This window comes from Xenia sp. Carnegie-2017, unplaced genomic scaffold (assembly GCF_021976095.1).
Source record: "Xenia sp. Carnegie-2017 unplaced genomic scaffold, XeniaSp_v1 HiC_scaffold_6, whole genome shotgun sequence".
Taxonomy (NCBI): domain Eukaryota; kingdom Metazoa; phylum Cnidaria; class Anthozoa; order Malacalcyonacea; family Xeniidae; genus Xenia; species Xenia sp. Carnegie-2017.
Window position 1 is genome coordinate 3,122,156 of NW_025813526.1, and position 19,434 is coordinate 3,141,589.

General features: G+C 36.8%; 3 protein-coding genes across 3 annotated transcripts; 1 reads left to right on the plus strand and 2 right to left on the minus strand.

The window, feature by feature from the left end:
- Positions 1 to 13,044: 13,044 nt before the first annotated feature.
- Positions 13,045 to 13,776, minus strand: LOC124456881. The gene has a single exon (XM_047007190.1). The coding sequence runs from the start codon at positions 13,774 to 13,776 to the stop codon at positions 13,045 to 13,047; it is 732 nt and encodes a 243-aa protein (XP_046863146.1).
- A 208-nt stretch (positions 13,777 to 13,984) lies between these two features.
- Positions 13,985 to 14,996, minus strand: LOC124457535. The gene is made up of 2 exons (XM_047007764.1): positions 14,518 to 14,996; positions 13,985 to 14,277 (listed from the first exon to the last, which is right to left on the minus strand). Exons 1-2 carry the CDS (start codon positions 14,735 to 14,737, stop codon positions 14,015 to 14,017), a joined length of 483 nt encoding a protein of 160 aa, XP_046863720.1. The 5' UTR covers positions 14,738 to 14,996; the 3' UTR covers positions 13,985 to 14,014.
- Positions 14,997 to 15,206: 210 nt separating this feature from the next.
- Positions 15,207 to 16,891, plus strand: LOC124456882. Its single transcript, XM_047007191.1, has 4 exons — positions 15,207 to 15,823; positions 16,079 to 16,195; positions 16,333 to 16,479; positions 16,580 to 16,891. The coding sequence occupies exons 1-4, from the start codon at positions 15,638 to 15,640 to the stop codon at positions 16,889 to 16,891; spliced, it is 762 nt and encodes a 253-aa protein (XP_046863147.1). The 5' UTR covers positions 15,207 to 15,637.
- The last annotated feature ends 2,543 nt before the right edge of the window (positions 16,892 to 19,434 follow it).

The following is a 19,434-nucleotide window of genomic DNA, read 5'->3' on the forward strand; positions in this document are numbered from 1 at the left end:
TGAAATGCCTTTGAGGCGTAAACCACGACGTCCCCCAACATCCACGCCAAGAAAATGGCAGAATGTCACTCCGTCTATCCCCAAACAGCGAAAGCACAGGCCCACCATGTCTACTGATGATGAAATGGACACATACATCAATGAGCTTGTAGTTGAAATTAAACAAAAAATGCCCCACAAGGGCTCCTCCTCACCACCCAAGGAACTTAAGTGGAGTGAAACGAAGGCCTTCAGCTATCATCTGAAAGCCAGGAAAATGCAGGTGCTGAAGGGGCACCCCTCTAAACGCGACTTGATGGCTTTCCTCAAAAGCGTCAAGCCCTACATCAAACGCAAACTCGTCAAGGAGCTATTAGCTCTACGAGGAGTTAAGTTCCAGTTGGCTGTAGAGATTGAGCTTTGAAAGGATGAAGCAAATGGTACTGAAGTGCTTCAAGCACCAGTGTTCCTTAAAAAGCAGATCACACTGCTATAGGTAGATGAGATTCCGCAAGACCTAGATGAAGCCTTCCCAACTATCCTGGAGAGATTGGGTCTGAGTGGATAGTGGATCGTGTCAAAACACTGGTTTGACATTGCTTACTACCAGCCTTTATGCGGAGGCTCATACCTTCCTCTCCCCCCTGCAGTCAAGAATAAGATGGCAAGATGACTGCCTCCGCTGGTCTTATTGGGCTGCGCTGTTTCCCGCAGCTAGAAATCCGCAACGGTCGGGCAAGTATCCCACTAAAGACTGCCTCGGCTTTGCGGGGCTGAGCGCACCCACACTGCTCTCCCAGCTTGAACGAGTAGAGTGTCAGAACGACCTTGCTATCAACGTGTATGGTTGGGAAGGCAGCGTCATTCCTTGCGGTAAACATTGTGCGCCTAGACGTAAACTTTGTGCGCCGTTGACAATGTTGCATCATCTTGGTGTGACAGTTTTCGTTCGCTGGTATGAACTTTCATCGCTAGAGTAGACACCCCTCGTTTATTTCATGGTTGCATCTTATAATTAGGGAGATATCATGAGTGTTTGATCTCAAGAATATCTATAAACATTTAGGCAATATAAAATTCAATCATTGATAGTTATCAACAGATCGTAGCATTTGTTTGAGAATCAAATATTTTTTCAAGTGTGACTTTGTGTTTTGCAATGTACAAAGCCTATCCTTTGTATTGTGTGGAGTGTCTATCTGCTGCAACATCTGCATATGATATCAATGTTGTTAAATTTTTTTACTCTTGCTTGGAAAAAAATTGAGCATTCTGAGCATGCAACCTGAGACAAAAAGTTTTTGCTCTGTGATATTGTGGTTCATGTTTTAATAAAAGTTTTAATAAAGTTTTAATAAAAGTTTAATTGTTACTCGGCTTCAGCCTTCAATCTCTGAAATACTACAAGGCTTTTTTCCCAGTTTTGTGGATCCCCCAATCTCAGTTGTAAGCAAAGTATTCTTGATATGTGCGAGATTTGTCGTCATTTGGTAGGTTAAAATGGTGGTCAATCTCTGGAATGTCTTGATGAAGATAGATCTTTTTGCAATCCAATGTATGGGCAGATTCGGCCAAAAAGAACAGCTGGTTGGGTATGCCGTGGGCTGTATATGGTACCGTGACCTACAAACGTAATGACTGTTCCACGACTGTATAATGTCATTAAGACTTTGTTTCATCACAATGACAAATGCAAACCAAAGACATTCGACATGAAAATTTTGACTTGTGTCCAAAATCACATTAGCTACAAGGTCTTTGAAAAAGTTTATCCACCACGACGCCCATGATCTACGCAGCATAGCCCACCAGGCTTCACTTCTTTGATTGCTATGGGAAGAGCCATATTGATGAACCGTAAAAAACTCTGAGCTGTAGGCATTACACGATTTTCCTTCTCTCTGTCAGTTCTTATGATGATCTGGCAGTTTGTTGTTCTTTTACACAATTAAAAAACAAGTTTGCAATAACGTTGTGATTATTCTTGCTTATTGTGATTTCAAGGCAGATGATGCGTCGACTAAGACCATACATCCATGAATTGGGAATCCAAAAGGTTTCAATTTACCATACCCTTCAGCACCCCAACAGTGATACTCTCCTTGGAAGTTGATGGGTAATCTTGACCCTTCAGGATCGAGTTCGCAAAGAATTGATTCCATGAATTTTATTCGTTTTTTTACGATTATTTCGTACTTTTGCTGTACCAATCGCCACATTGCTCGATATCCAAGCAGTTGACCACAGCCATCAAGCTCGCGCTGTATACATTCTCTTACTGATCTTACGAGGCATTGTAATTCCTTTTACCCAATCCAAACTTGTTCAATTTACTTTTGAGTGTTCTGTCATGAAACTTCTCCATGAAGTCTAAAATAGTTTTATCTTTGTAGTTTTTCTCGAAGTAATATCTTATGGCTTCCTCCATATTTGTGACACGGCAGATATTAATAATGATGCACTAAGGATGTTTTGAAAATGTCGAGTTTGTGTCTGCGTATTTAAGTTTGTGTTTGTGTATTTCAATTTTCGTTTATTTGAATTTGCATTTGTGTATTTGAATTTGCATTTGTGTTATTGAATTTGCGTTTGCAAACCATAAAGAAGCCTACACTAGAGTTTCTCTTCAGGGACAAATTTAAAGTTAAAAAACTAAGTCGGACAACTAACGTCGAAGTAATATCTTATGGCTTCCTCCATATTTGTGACACGGCAGATATTAATAATGATGCACTAAGCATGTTTTGAAAATGTTGAGTTTGTGTTTGTGTATTTGAATTTGCCTTTGTTTATTTGAATTTGTGTTTGCGTTTTTGAATTTTTTTGTGCAAACCATAAAGAAGCCTACCCTAGAGTTTCTCTTCAGGGGCAGATTTAAACTTTGAAAACTAAGGTATAACTAAGGTATAAACGCGTCACTTTAAAAATTCCGTGAGATATTCTTAAATTAAAACACTCAAGTGCTTTAAAATTTCCGCAGGATTTGGGTCTATATACTGATTGTGGTTGGTTTAAATTGTTCAATTTGCGAGCGTTCATAGGATTTGCAGGATCTATGTTCATTCAGTGATTCATATGTGCCCAGATGAACCAGCTATTTAGCTGTGATTAGTAGAAATTTCTTGCAGATCTATGCTGGTTTAAAGCTTGTGATTGGTCAACATTGCTAATTTTCCAGGTTTAAGCAAAGTATCGTGAATATACAGTAGACTCACTCCATTGAAATTTTTAGCGCCACGCATATCTTATTACGCATGTGATTACCACAGTGGCAGCCAGTCAATTGCTTATTTTAACCAATAGGAATGATGAAATGGCTAACGGCAGCCAGTAATCTAATTAAATATACAGCAGCCAGTTGCACACGAAGTGGACCTACTGTATATTTTCTATACTGAGGTTTAAGACAACATTTTGGCAGGATATGGCTATTTTTGGTAAATGATGTTGCCAAATCTTCAGATTTGATCGGTTGTTGCAGCAAACTTAGTCGGATTATATTTGTCTACTTCACTACGCTTCAATACTTATCGATCGTGATGTTTAACTCTAGCAGTATTTTACATCGGGTTCTCTCTGAAGTAAAAAAAGCGATGGTGTTGCTTAGCTTAAGACATTTATCTCTTGAGTCCAGTTGTACACTCAAAAAAAAGGAACATGTTTTTGATGTATTTTTGTCCTCGTCAGGCTGCTCAATGTTTTCCACGGAGTTCTCAAGAGTTTCGTTTATTATCTGAATTGTATATGCGTTTTTTTAAAGTAATGCACTATAATTACATTAAAAACTGCTTGGCTACAAGACTTTACCTCTAATTTTCTGCGCTTTGCATACGCGTTTCTAGTTGCCTCCGGTTTCCGTTTATCACCAACTTTCGACCTCGAATAGTCGAAGATCGTTGGTATTGCGTCTTTCTTTTACCTTAACCTGGTTGGTCGCCATCCTAAAGATTTCAGGACTCCGGGGTTTTGGACAAAACAGCAGGCTTCAAAGTGTGCCGAACAGAGCTTTGACCTTTTCGAAGGATTCCAATCTTTCCTTTTCACCTTATCGACCCATGCTTGGCGTAAAGGATTTTTAGCGGGAAACTGAAAACCCAACTTTTCCGCCTTAGATTGGTTCTTAGAAGAACCGTTTTGCAGTTAAATGCCACACAGTAAACCATCTTAAAATAGCCGATCAAAATCAAACTTTATTTATGAATTCATATTTGCCGCTTTCTCGCGCGAAATGTCAATGGCAACTATTACGTCACGCCGAGAACTTTCCGACGATAAACCGACGGAATATTTTTTACTTCTATTCAAAAAAAAAAAAATTCACACGTTGATATCTCTTAAAATAATCATGGGATTGTTTTCAAATTTTCTTTGAATAGTCTACGCAATATATACATTTTATATGTCAAATAAACAGAAATATGAATTTTGCATTTCAGGTGACCTTTAATTAATATTTGTGGTATTTAACTGACATGTATATTTATACGTGATATTGAAGTAATTAACACGCTGCAATGTACTTGTGTTTCATATCATCTGAAAGAACGTGTTCCAAGGATTTTAAATAAATTTTTATTATTCTGGCCTACAGCTTAGAAAATATTCAAGATTTTGCATTATTTAATATTCCCTGTATTGAACTGAGATGTATATATATACCTGATTTTGAAGTAGTTAACATGCTGCAATATACTTGTGTTTAGTATCATCTTAAAGATCTTGTTCTGAAGATTATAAAGTGTTTTTATTATCCTGGCCCAAATTTGTAGAGCGAATCTGCAGCTTAGAAAATACTTGAGACTTTTGCATTAATTAATATTTGCGGTATTTAACTAACATGTATACATATACCTGATTTTGAAGTAGTTAACACAATGCAATATACTTCTTTTTAGTATCATCTTAAAGATATTGTTCTAAGGATTACAAATATGTTTTTAATATTCCAGCCCAATTTCGTAGAGTGAATCTACAGCTTAGAAAATACTTAAGACTTTGGCATTAAGTAATATTAGCGGTATTTAACTGACATGTATACATATACCTGATTTTGAAGTAGTTAATATCCTGTAATATACTTGTGTTTATTATCTTCTTAAAGATCCTGTTCTGAGGATTACAAATATGTTTTTATTATTATGGCCCAATTTCGTAGAGCAATTCTACAGCTTAGAAAATACTTGAGACTTTTGCATTAATTAATATTTGGGGTAATTAACTGACATGTATATATATACCTCATTTTGAAGTAGTTTACACGCTGCAATATACTTGTTTATAGTATCATCTTCAAAACCTTTTTTGGGGGATTACAAATATGTTTTTATTATCCTGGCCAAAATTTGTAAAGTGAATCTACAGCTTAGAAATACTTGAGACTTTTGCATTTATTAATATTTGCGGTATTTAACTGACATGTATACATATACCTGATTTTGAAGTAGTTAACATGCTGCAATATACTTGTGTAGAGTATCATCTTAAAAATGTTTTTCTGAGCATTACAAATGTTTTTATTATCCTTGCCCAAATTCCTTGAGAGAATCTACAGCTTAGAAATACTTGATACTTTTGCATTAATTAATATTAGTGGTATTTAACTGACATGTATATATATATATATATATATATATATATATATATATATATATATATATATATATATATATATATATATTGGTAAGGAGAAGAAAATACACAAAAACTACAATTTCATCCCGACAAGCCTGTTTCGTGATTGCTCACTCTTCAGGGGATTTAATGAATAAAATACTTAAATGCTTAAATATATATACAAGATGATGACGGAAGCTAGTGTATTAATCAAGGTGTATAGTTTCAAGTTAGATGACGGAAGTTAGAGTATTAATTACGGTGTATGGTTACAACCTGCCGACTTATCAACCCAACAAAATCTGAAGTTGGTAAAATTAGCAAGAAAATACTGGACAGAATTAACAGCAACATCATAAAAACAACCTCATACAACCAATGGAAAAACTCATCATCTGTGATCCAGTGGTTCAAATCTATCAAACACAAAAAAACGTCACCTTCATATCCTTCGACAACGTAGACTTTTATCCATCCATTAATCAAGACCTACTAAACAAAGCACTGGATTTCGCCTCAACCTGCGACAACATCACAAATGCCGAAAAAAACATCATTATACATGCTAAGAATTCATTCCTTATACACAACAAACAACCCTGGCAAAAAAAACATAACTCTACATTCGACGTCACAATGGGTAGCTTCGACGGAGCTGAGACATGCGAACTCGTAGGAAGCTACCTCCTTTCTCAACTACAAAACATCACAACAGACATAGGACTTTATCGAGACGACGGACTTGCCATTTCAAACACCACACCACGAGAAACAGGGAACATTAAAAAGGAAATATGCCGGATATTCAACAACAATGGACTACGCATAACTATTGAAGCAAACAAAAATCATCAACTTCCTCGACATCACCTTCAATCTTAACAATTTTTCATATCGCCCTTACACAAAACCCAACTCTTCTCTGCAATACGTCCACAGCGAAAGCAACCATCCACCAACCATAACGAAGAACATACCCGACGCCATCAACAAACGTCTATCTTCACTATCATCCGACAAAGCATCATTTGACCAAATAACTGCACCATACCAAAAAGCACTCGACGAAAACGGATACCAATACACACTAAAATTCGACTCAGACGCTACTACCAAACGGAAAAACAGACTTCGACAAAATATACTTTGGTACAACCCTCCATTCAGCAAAAACGTCTACACGAACATTGGCCACAAATTCCTTTCATTAATCGACAAGCACTTCCCCATAGACCATAAACTCAGGAAAATATTCAACCGTAACACCATCAAACTCAGCTACAGCTGCATGAATAATATCGAACAAATAATCAACAACCATAACAAACATATACTGAGAACATCAGACAAAACTAACGACAACACCGCGAACAAAAAGACACTTACAAAAACATGCAACTGCCGACAAAAACAAAACTGCCCACTTAACGGAAATTGCCTGCGGTCATCCGTTGTTTACCAAGCTACTGTAAAACGCAAAGACAATAACACAACTGAGACGTACATTGGACTTACAGAAAACGAATTTAAGACTAGACATAGAAATCACACTGCCTCTTTCCGCCACAAAAAACTACGAAACTCGACCGAGCTCAGTAAGCACATTTGGACCCTTAAAGACAGCAATATCGACCACGACATCTCATGGAACATCATTACACACAGCAAACCATACAACAGCACCAGTAAAAGATGCAACCTTTGCCTTAAAGAAAAATTCTTCATCCTGTACCAACCATCCAAATCATCCCTCAATAAACGCAACGAACTTATTTCCTCTTGTCGCCATAGATCCAAAACACTCCTATGTAATTTGTAACCATACACCGTAATTAATACTCTAACTTCCGTCATCTAACTTGAAACTATACACCTTGATTAATACACTAGCTTCCGTCATCATCTTGTATATATATTTAAGCATTTAAGTATTTTATTCATTAAATCCCTGAAGAGTGAGCAATCACGAAACAGGCTTGTCGGGATGAAATTGTAGTTTTGTGTATTTTCTTCTCCTTACCAATATTTACGCTCTGCTCTCGGGCATCGAGCACTGTTTTATACGGAAAATCATAAATTATAAACTTCCTATATATATATATATATATATATATATATATAAGTTTGAAAATTTGTAATCCAGGCATTGAATATATAAAGATAAACGTTTCTCCGATTTTAAATGATTTTTATTGAGCTTCGACTCGTTGCTTCAAGCCTTCATCGAGCCTTCAGATGAAGGCTCAAACAACGAAAGCTCAATAAAATCATTAAAAATCCAGAGTTATCTTTATATATATATATATATATATATATAAAAATAAATGCCGAACTAAAACTAATCGCTGACAACCTAAAAATCGCCGACCGAATAAACTCCATGAACCATACTCCAGCATTCATATCTTTAAAAGACCACAAACCAGACTTTGAAAACAACCCCAAATGCCGCCTTATCAACCCAGCAAAAAGCCACCTCGGAAAAGTCAGCAAATACATCCTAGACAACATCAACAACATAATACGAAACGAACTAAAACTAAACCAATGGCGCAACACAACAAATGCTATCACTTGGTTCAAATCCATCACCGAAAAACAAAGAAAATCATTCATATCATTCGACATAGTTGACTTTTACACATCGATCACCGAACACCTACTGGACAAATGCCTAGCGTGGGCAAAACAATACACAACAATCACAGAAAAAGACCACACCATTATAAAACACGCAAGAAAATCACTTCTTTTCCACCAAAACAAATCATGGTCCAAACGCAACGCTACCAACACGTTTGATGTAACCATGGGCAGCTATGATGGAGCGGAAGTTTGCGAGCTTGTAGGGCTATTCTTACTCGACCGACTACGGCAGCGGTACGGAAGCAACGTCGGCTTATACCGTGACGATGGCCTTGCAGTCATAAATACGAAATCTGGAAGACTCTGCGACAAAGAAAGAAAGAAAAACCCTCTCACACCTATTTGACGAGCTTGGACTAAAAATCACAGCGATGACAAACCATGAACGGACAAACTTCCTTGACGTAACATTTGACCTTAGCAACGACACCTACAAACCATATCGAAAACCCAACGACGAGCCCCCTCTACATTCACAGATCTTCCAACCACCCACCATCAGTATTACGCCAACTACCCACATCCATCAACAACCGAATTAACACACTCTCATCTGACAAAGACACCTTCGAAAATGCCGCACCAATTTACAACCAAGCTCTTAAACAAAGCAACTTCACCACCCAACTCACCTTTAATCCATCAAACATCAATGTAAACACCACGTACAACAGAAAACGTAACGTCACTTGGTTTAACCCACCATACAGCAAAACGTAAAAACTCACATCGCCCATGACTTCCTACAACTTATCGACAAACATTTCCCACCAAATACTATACTCTCCAAGATATTCAACCGACACACAATACGCGTAAGCTACAGCTGCGGTGAAAACATGAAAACTTTCATAACCAGACACAACAAGACTATTTTAAAAAGACTTAACCCAGACACAACCCAGAACAAGAACAACCCACCAAAGAAATGTAACTGCAGACAGAAACATCTATGCCCGACAAATGGCAATTGCCTGAAACCCAACGTGATTTACAAAGCCGACGTGACAACGACTGACAACAACGAAACAAAAACTTACATAGGTGTTACTGCATGCGCTTTTAAGACACGATATCGAAACCACATTAAATCAATTACGAACATTAAATACCGCAACGAGACAGAACTTTCTAAATACACGTGGACACTGAAAGAAAACAAACGTAACTACAACATTAAATGGGACTTCATCAAACAACTTCCACCTCCGAACAAAAACCAAAGAACCTGCCGTCTTTGCCTTGAAGAAAGGCTACTTATCCTGAAAGGACGTAAAAAGAACATTTTAAATAAACGTTCCGATATGTTTAGTGCATGCCGTCATGTAACTTAACACCTTTTAGTCGATGTATATAGTCAGCAAATAAAATATTATCTGTCAGTTGCCTGAAGATCGCCCTACGGCGTGAAACTCTGAGTAGCGACAGCAAACAATTGTCCATTTTATTTTATTTTAGTTCATTTTATCTTACGCTCTTCTAATATATAGAATATTGCGCTCTTTTATCCAGGAATATTATCCATAATAATATATATATATATATATATTCCTAATTTTAAGTGTTTAACATGCTACAATACTTCTGTTTCATATCATCTGAAAGAACGTGTTCCAAGGATTTTAAATATATCTTTATTATTTTCTGGCCCAAATTTGTTGAGCAAATTTACAGCTTAGAAAATACTTAAGACTTTAGCATTAATATTCTCGCTATTTCACTGATGCGTATATTTATGCCTGATTATGAAGCAGTTAACATGCTACAATATACTTCTGTTTAGTATCATTTAAAGATCTTGTTGTGAAGAGTACAAATATGTTTTTATTATGCTGACCCAAATTTGTAGAGTGAATCTACAGCTTAGAAAATACTTAAGATATTTGTGTTAATTAATATTTGCTGTACTTAACTGACATGTATATATATATGCCTGATTTTGAAGAAGTTAACACGCTGTAATATACTCGTGTTTGGTATCATCTTTATATTCGTCTACTGAGGATTACAAATATGTTTTTATTATCGTTGTCCAAATTTCTGTAGCTAATCTACAACTTAAAAAATACTTGAAACTTTTGCAATAGTTACTATTTGCATTATTTAATTGACATGTTTATATGATATATACTTGATTTTAGAGTAGTTAACACCCTGCAATATATTTCTGTTTAGTATCCTTTTAAAGATCTTGTTCTGAGGATTACAAATATGTTTTTTTATCCTAGCTCAAATTTGTAGAGCGAATCTACAGCTTGGAAAATACTTGAGACTTTTGCATTAATTAATATTTGTGATATTTAAAGCCCGCCGCACACTAGCCTACTTGCTGCGCGTACTTGTTATTCGTGACAAGTTGGATCGACAAAAATTCCAAGTGTGCACGGAAGTTTCGAACAACATTTGTCATTCGTGACAGATATAAACCCATTGCATTTACGTCACATTTTTGCAACGTCACCGCCGGAAGTTATGTTCTGGGGGTCAATGGCATTGTATTCTCTATTCAATGTATTCTCTATTCTATGATTGTGGCAAGCCAATGATTTATTCTATAAGCAATACTGTGTGAAAGGTCCAATTTAGTAAAAATGCCTCCAAAAAAACCAACTCATAAAGGTTTCCTGCCCGGTTACTACGCTAGTATAAGGTCAAAAGAATGTAGGGAGAGATATGAGGCAAAAATTTCATTGATACATTCTGTTGACCTATACGAGATACCAAAAAACGACTGGGAAGATTGTGTGGAATTGTGGCCGAATGTTTCTTACATAAACGTGGGCATGTATTTATTGTTTTCAGTAAGCTCATACACACAGGACGAGCTTATGAACTACAAAAGTCTTTTGTGCTACCAGAACTTCGCGAATGGCTGGGTTCGAGAAGTTTTGGTAAAAGAATTTGGCGATAATCGGCTGATGATTGCGAAGGTATGTGTGTTCATTAATTATCTTCACTTTTCATAAGCGATATCTGCTTCCATTTCTAATAGATAAATGTGAAACGCTAAATTTATTACATTTAAAAATTAGCAATGATTTGTTCAAACACCCTCCATATTTCTTATCAATCATTTGTTGCTATCTAGGTAAATCACTCGCAAAAAATGTATGAGAAGCAAATGACTCCATGGGTTATCTGTGAGAAGGAAGGGAAGATTTTATCTGGTCACTGTGATTGTATTGCTGGTTTAGGGGAAAGCTGCTCCCATGTAGCATCATTGCTATGGGCTTTAGAGGCTGGTGTCAGAAAAAGGGACTCTCTTACTGTCACTGACAAAAAAGCCTACTGGGTCCTTCCCTCAGCCGTAAAGAAAGTGCCATATGCAAGAGTAAGACACATCTGCTTCTCAAAAAATGGAGCTTCAACATCTCCCACAGCTATTTCCAAAACAATTCCTCCGCTTCCACCTACAGAAAGTGAACTGTCAAAGTTTTATGCAGCATTACAAGCTACTGAGTCAAAACCTGTGATACTTTCCCTAGTTAAGGAATTCTCTGACCCATTTGTTCCACAGTCCTGTTACCCTGATTTGCCAATTGTGATGTCTAATATTTATGACAAAAGCTTGTTAGGTGCTGACCTTGCTACCTTGATAGAGGTTGCTCCCCACAAGCTACTACTCTATACAGTCCTTCCAGAGCAGCAAAGAATTGTCAAAGAGATGACCAGACAGCAGTCTGAGTCCAGACTTTGGTTCAGAATGAGGACTGGCCGGGTGACTGCCTCAAGATTCAAAGCTGCGTCACGGACATGCCCAGATAGTCCATCAAAATCTTTAATTTTGAGCATTTGTCATCCTGAGCTAGGAAAGTTTAGCACTGCTGCTACACGATGGGGGTGTCACCATGAAAAGCAAGCTAGGGATGCATATGAAAGCTTTCAAAGAACTAAACATTAGGCCTTCAAAGTAGAAGAATCTGGCTTCTTCATTAATGTTGATCATGGCTTCTCATTGGTGCAAGTCCAGATGGGCTGGTCAATTGCAAGTGCTGTGGCAATGGTGTCTGTGAGATTAAGGTATTTGATCATGATATATCTAAGCATATAACATAATGGAGTATTAATTATATCAATAATTAGAGCCTTAGCAATTTTTTGTTATTGTATATGTTTAGTGTCCCTATTGCCATAAAGATGACACATTAGACACATCACTAGCTGACAAGGACTTTTGTCTGGAAGAAACACCAGTTAGAAAACGGCTTAAAAGGAAGCATTGTTATTATTATCAGGTACATTTTCAGATATGTGCAAAAATGTGTGGTTAATTGTAATCAGTATCAGCTGAGTCAACACACAAATATATATTGCATACATGTACTAGACAGTAATCTTAGAATGTCATTTTATTTCAGGTCCAAGCTCAATTGTTTTGCAGTGCACGCAGCTATTGTGATTTTGTTGTGTGGAGTGAGAAAATGCTCTACATAGAAAGAATTTTGCAAGATGAGAAGTTTTGGAAAGAAAATGTATCTCGAGTAGTGAAATTTATTATCAAAGGGATCCTTCCCGAGCTGCTTGGGAAATTTTACTCTCGCACACATCAGGAAAAAAGAATACGACTCAATGTATAAAGCTACATACATTAGCAGATCCAGGGTAGGTCAGAATACATTATAGTAGCTAATTTTAAATTCAAAATAATTTAACAGCAATGTTGCTGGTTAGAAATTTCAAAAAAATATTTAAGAACCAGAACATCATCAATAATGTTAGTTGTAAAGTATTTTAAATGGGAAATATATTTATATCAACGTATTCTGACCTACGCTAGATCCACTATTGCCTCTAAATAATAAACATTCATTCAAATGGGACTACTGAATCACACATGTTATTCAATGCACAGCTGACTGTTACTATTTTGTCCAGTGTGGTCTTTCCTTCTTTTGAAACAACAAAGTCTATTGGTTGAGTTGCAGAAAGGATTCCATATTTTTTTCGAATATTGCCAATTACACGTTCCACATGGATTCTTACATTAGCAATCTTCCTAGTTTGTTGCACCTCAATCCCGCTTAATTGCTTTTTTCCTTTTGTAAAAGCTGGTATCTTTACACGAGCACAATACAATCCAACAGATTCTTGTATGTCAAACCCTCTGTCTGCTAGAATTACATCCCCTGGGGTTAGCTTTTCTAGAAGACCACATTCTTCTGTTAAGTGTTTGTCACTGACACGACCACCCCATCCATCAGATATGAAGCTTACACTACCTTGGGGAGTAATTCCTATCAAATACTTGACAGTGTTATGGTGTTTGTATGATGAGTATGTCTGTGCCCTGGCTAAAGGATTAGATGCACGATCAATGAAAATCTCAAAACAATCAATTATCACAGCACATGCTGGGCAGTTCTTGCGAAAATCCATGGGCATTGTTTTTAATAAGGCTTCTCGTTCAGGCCAATGGATAAGTGGACAAAGCCTGCTATGTAGAATATCCATCATTTGAATAAAAACTCTGGAAACAGTTGCTTCATGAATTCCACCAAACCTATAGGCTAAGTCTTTACCAGAAAGGTTGAGTCTCATTCTCATTAATGTAAGAATGAGTCTCTGGAAAGGGCTAAGCATACACCTGGATGATTGTGACAAGAAGCCAGACACAAAGTTGTAAAGGCACAAAAGAAGCTTCCAGGTAGGTAAACCTGTATAGAAGAGTACCTTTTCATCATCATCTTTAAATGCATCCTCATTTAGTTCCTTTTGCAATAATTTTTTCTTTAAATCAGAATTTTCCTTAGAAAATCCACCTCATCTTCAAGTAACCTCAGCTCATTGACAGTTTTATCAGTCTGTGTTGACATTTCATTTCCTTTGGTTCAGAGGTGTCCATTTTATCAACAATCTCATTGGGCTGCTTGCTTGACATTGCTATAAGGGCATTAGCAGTTTCAGATCGTCTCTTCTTTTCAATTATCCCTTGGTAGCGAGACGATCGTTCTGTGTTTATCTTTTTCACATTGTTGTGGCCAAGATTTTGACTTGGTGCCCAGTCTGGGTCATCTTTCTTTTGTAGGTCTGCTGGTTTGCCTGTAGGAATTAATTCATTCTATTTTATGACATTTACAAGAAAGGATGATCGAAACTTAAGGCAAAATCCCATTTGCTGACTGCTTCCTTGCATGGAATACAAAATGCCATACAAAAATATAATACAAAATATACGCAGATAATACAAAGATATTTATCACAAATAACACATTACTTATTTAGCTAACCATTTAGCTGAACACTAGTATCTTGGTACTGATAAAGACAAGTGTTTTTAACCTGATATGAAGTGGTCGCTACACACACGAGCATTCGCAAACTTTTCTGGCGTAAGATCTTCCCTGCGAATTCGTCGAAGCCATTCCTTTTGCCTTTCAAGTTGAAGTTGCTTCTTGTTGACATTCACATTACTTTTGACAGCAGGTAGGCGAAAAAACCGTTTATTCTTTTCTCTATTAGATCGATTCGAGCATGCAAAAACAGCGCAAAAGTGAACCATGATGACCGAAAGTTTTACTTCCTATTACTTATTTATAAATGGCGGCACCTTACTTGACCGGAATGCACACTCGGACATCTAGCAAAAGTAGGCGCATTCGGAAACTTCTTACGAAGATGATTTCCGACACCCGAGGCGTATTTTTCGTATTGCGTGGATTCTGCGTAATAATTTTGCGTGTAAAGCCTTAATTCGTGGCAATTTAAAACTTATCGCGGGAAAATGGAAATAATTTAAAATAGTAAACAGTCTCCGCATATTGTACATCACCACACAAAACAAGCGAAGTTAAATTTCTCTTTATGTTTCCGCTGGTAAACTGTTCTTATAAGAACAAGCACATATTTTTATACATATGAAAATTATTGACATTTCAGCTTCGACTTTATTTAAAATCAAACTGTCTGAACGCTCTGGACTTGTGCAAAATGTAGAGGAAGCAGAAAGTCTCCTTAGAGAGTACGAGTTGGCAAGCACAACTAATTTATGTGGAAATAAAGCAAAAAAAGGATTTGGGAACACAGGTTTGTATTTTTTTCTCAAAATATAACTAATCTATATCGATCTATATGCTTTCCTTATTTCTGTTTTCCAGATCAAATTGTTATATGAAACCTGAATGTTGTCATATTCTTTAATATAAGAAGTACTATAATAATGTCCATGGACATTTGAGTCTTACTATCTTCAGTCTGTCGTTGTGTGTCGAACGAGCAAGGAATAGGGAAACTACACTAATCGCAAAAAAGGTGAAAACCAACTCATAGGTAGTACTTTAGTCTAAAAAAGAGCAAGAGGAAAAGCACAGTTTTTCGTTAAAAAGGTTTCGTTTAATGTGTACAGAATACAACCACGTAAATCACACAGTAATGTTGTATATAATGGTTCAATTTGAACTAAATGAAATCACTTATTCTATTTTTAATCAAAAAAATGTTAGATCTCATAAGTGCCAATCACAAGGTTTGGTGGGAAGATGGCCAGCTTCCATTTGACCATATACCGTTCGTTCAAGTGAACCATAGGGTCTACGATTGTCGTCATGGGGTAGATAGGTATTCAAGCCAAAAGAAGAAAAACAGAACGGTAATATAGATATATTATTCATCTGCTAATGCAATACTACAGATTTAATAAAAGTAAAATGAAAGTGAAACGACGTTGCTAACTTTATAGTACGTTGCAATTAAACTTCCAGTGTGAAGAGCTTTGAGGGAAACTTTGAGTTTTATTGTATTTTTAACATTCTTATGTAATCTTGGTTTCTTTCTTCTTCATGAATTTCTTCAGCTGCCTTTCCTTTTAGGTGTAATTATTTACCAACATGTTTATATCTTTTAGTCAAATTCTAGCGACCACTCGTTTAAGAAGCACAGAAACATGGTTCAAGGAACAAGAAAATTGAACTGTTCAGCACAAGTTCACATGAGAGAATACATCAGATTTCCAGACTTTAGGGTAATTTTAAATAACAGTGTTTATTCGTATGCATTACTCGATCTGTCAGGTGTAAACAACAAAATGTCTGGAGGTGTCCAAATCAATTTGCCTTGAAACTTTACTCACACAGGTTTTTGATAAATTTACGCCTTTAGATTAAAGAGCAAACGGTTTGGCGACAAAAATCGATGTCGAAAAAACTTAGGGAATGCTTACAAAAAGGTGGAAATGCCAATGGAGAAAGGTGGATCCATATCCAGTTGCCTTGCCTATCTGAGCACAAAACTCACCCTATAGGAAGCGTAAGGATATATTTAGTCCTAGTTTTTGTACGGTGCAAGTCAATGTCTTGCTATATTGTTTTTAAACCTTACGTTTTATAATTGGCTCCTTTATATGTAGGCTGGAGGTCTTTATCAAGGAATTGATAAGATGCTTGTTTCCAAGATCCAAGAATTGGTTGTTGCTGGGGCTTGCTCAGTTAAAGAAGTTAGGAGGCATCTTAAAATCTACGTGGAGCAAGACGTGTACAAAGCAACAAAGGCACCCGCTAAAAGCAATCGGAGATTTTATCCTTCCAAACAAACCATACGCAGCCACATTTACAAGGCAGTCATCAAAGAACGATTTTCAAAATTTGACCAAAAAATCTTCAAAAGAAAACTGGAAACTGAGGTGTCCCGACGAGTCTTTCTTCTTTCACCCGCTTGCTAAATATTCAGCATCGTCTTTGATTACTCAAGAAAATAGTGTTGATAACGAAGAAGACGACGATGACGATATTAATGACAACACAGTTTTGCCAGAGTCAAAAAATGGATTGTTATTCATTCACCAGACTGTTGATACAAGGCAAGAGAATTTTATAATTTGCTAATAATATCATTCTTACAGTGCTCGTCAATAATTACAATACATGTTGATTTCGTTAATTTTCTCCCGCGGACAAAATTTATAGAAATGGGTGTGGTAACGAATTTACCCTTCTAGATGCCACTTACAAAACGACAAAATACAGCCTCGCTTTGTTTTTTCTTGTGGTGAAAACCAATGTAAGCTATCAAGTCGTTGGTTCTTTTGTTCTGCAAAGTGAAACATCGTACGCTATTGCGGAGGCTCTTCAAGTTATAAGAGGTTGGAACAACGAGTGGAATCCAGCATATTTTATGGAAGATTACTCTGAAGAGGAAATGTCGGCGATAAACCGAGTATTCCCAGGTTAGTCAAGAAACCTAGAACTAAACTACTTTCAAAGGCACACACAATGCTACACACCTCTTTTGTTTTTAATTGAGGCAGAAACAGGCAAATTTCTTTTTTTGTGGGGTGGAGTAAAAGGTACAATCTAGTCAATACACTTCATGTTAATTGTACGTATATATTACAGAATGTCAGACATACATCTGCGATTTCCATCGAGAGCAAGCGTGGGAGCGATGGCTTTCAAAAAGCAGCAATGGACTGCTCCCGTTAAAAAATATGATTCTTGCAAAACTATGATTAATTACCAGAGCGAGGACGGAGGCTGATTACGAGGAAAATGTTAAAAATTTTAAGTCATCAGAAGAATGGAAGACAAACCCAAAACTGCGCAACTGGATTGGCAATACGTGGTTATCCCAATACAAGGCAAGAGAATTTTATAATTTGCTAATAATATCATTCTTACAGTTCTCATCAATAATTACAATACATGTTGATTTCGTTAATTTTCTCCCGCGACAAAAATTTATAGAAATGGGTGTGGACCTTTCGAAAAGATCGACTGCTAACAGTCATAAACACAAATAATGGCGTGGAAAGGCAAAACAAAGCTTTCAAGCATGAATATTTGGATGGCTACAAGAATTCAACGTTGAGCGTCATGCTGACAGTGCTTATTTTTTTCTTTTTATTTACTTGAACAAGTCTCTTAGGCGATGGCAAAGCCAGCCCGATTTTTTCCTCCAACAAACCAGATTTCTCAGCAAAATTATTGTTCATTTCTTTAGAAATTCGATGCCATTCATTGTCTTTCCATTGATTAAACACAAAAATATATGATTTGTAGAGGTACAAAAAACGGGCTGGGGAATTCGCTGCTGCTGTTAGCGCTAGTATTTTAGCAGCAACAACGTTGGAAATTCTTGTCTAATTTTACAGATACGTTGAATTAAATACGAAATTGCAGAGCAATTACAGGCAGTACAATTATGACGTCCCGTCATACCTTCACGAAAGACCACACTCTATGATTAGGCATTGTATGGAAAGACTTGCATCGTCAGAAGATACCCTTGCATCACACATCATGGTTTTTGACGAAATGCATGGATTTTCAAAGTTCGTAGTCAAGACGGCATATGCAAGTTTTATACATTGTCGTTTGGAAGTGATCCAGGTGATCTTCCAAGCTGTGATTATTATGACTGGGAAAGACACAGGTTGCCATGTAAGCACTTCTTTGCGATTTTCAAGAACTTTCCATTTTGGTCATTTGATAAACTACTGAAGTCGTAAACAGAATCTCTATTTTTAACAGTTGATCGAATAGGTTGCACGTCTGTAATGGAAGCAAAGACATTTGAGGTAAGCCAATGTCACTCCGATGATTCTTCACAAACCGTCAAAGCACCAGAGGAAAACGAAATCCACGTAACTAAGGACAAGAACATTTTCCCCACCATTGTAGCTGAGCTAAAACGAAAGCCATCTTCACATAGAACAGAAGCCGCAAGGTGCAGAGAACGGTTGGGACAAATAAAGAATTTAACTTATGTTGCTGAGGGATGGGGAAATGGCAATGTTTTGCATGAAGTAAAGGTCAAATTGGATGAATGTTATAAAATACTGACTGATGTTTCTCCAAAGGAAAATGGTTTAGTGTTGGAAGTGCCAGATACAAAGAAATCTGCCCCAAAATGTAGCATCAAAAATAGCAAGTGTTTAGTAAATCCGTTTAAACCCATCCCAAAACCGGCAAAGAAAAATCCCTGGTCAGGTCAAAGTGGTGCAAAAGCAGCAACTTTAAAAAGAAGTTATGCTTCAACATTAACAGAAATAGAAGGAAAGCTAGCAAAGATTGGACGAAATGATTCAAATATTGTGACAGATGAAATAAACTCTTCCCATTGCAGACCTATTGAGCCCTTGAACAAAGAATCAGGTGATAAACTGGAAAAGATCGTTCAGACCCCAAAGCGTGGATTTTTTAAGCTTAGTGACATTGACATAAATATAATCATCACCAGAAAAGAGTTAACAGATAACATCATTGG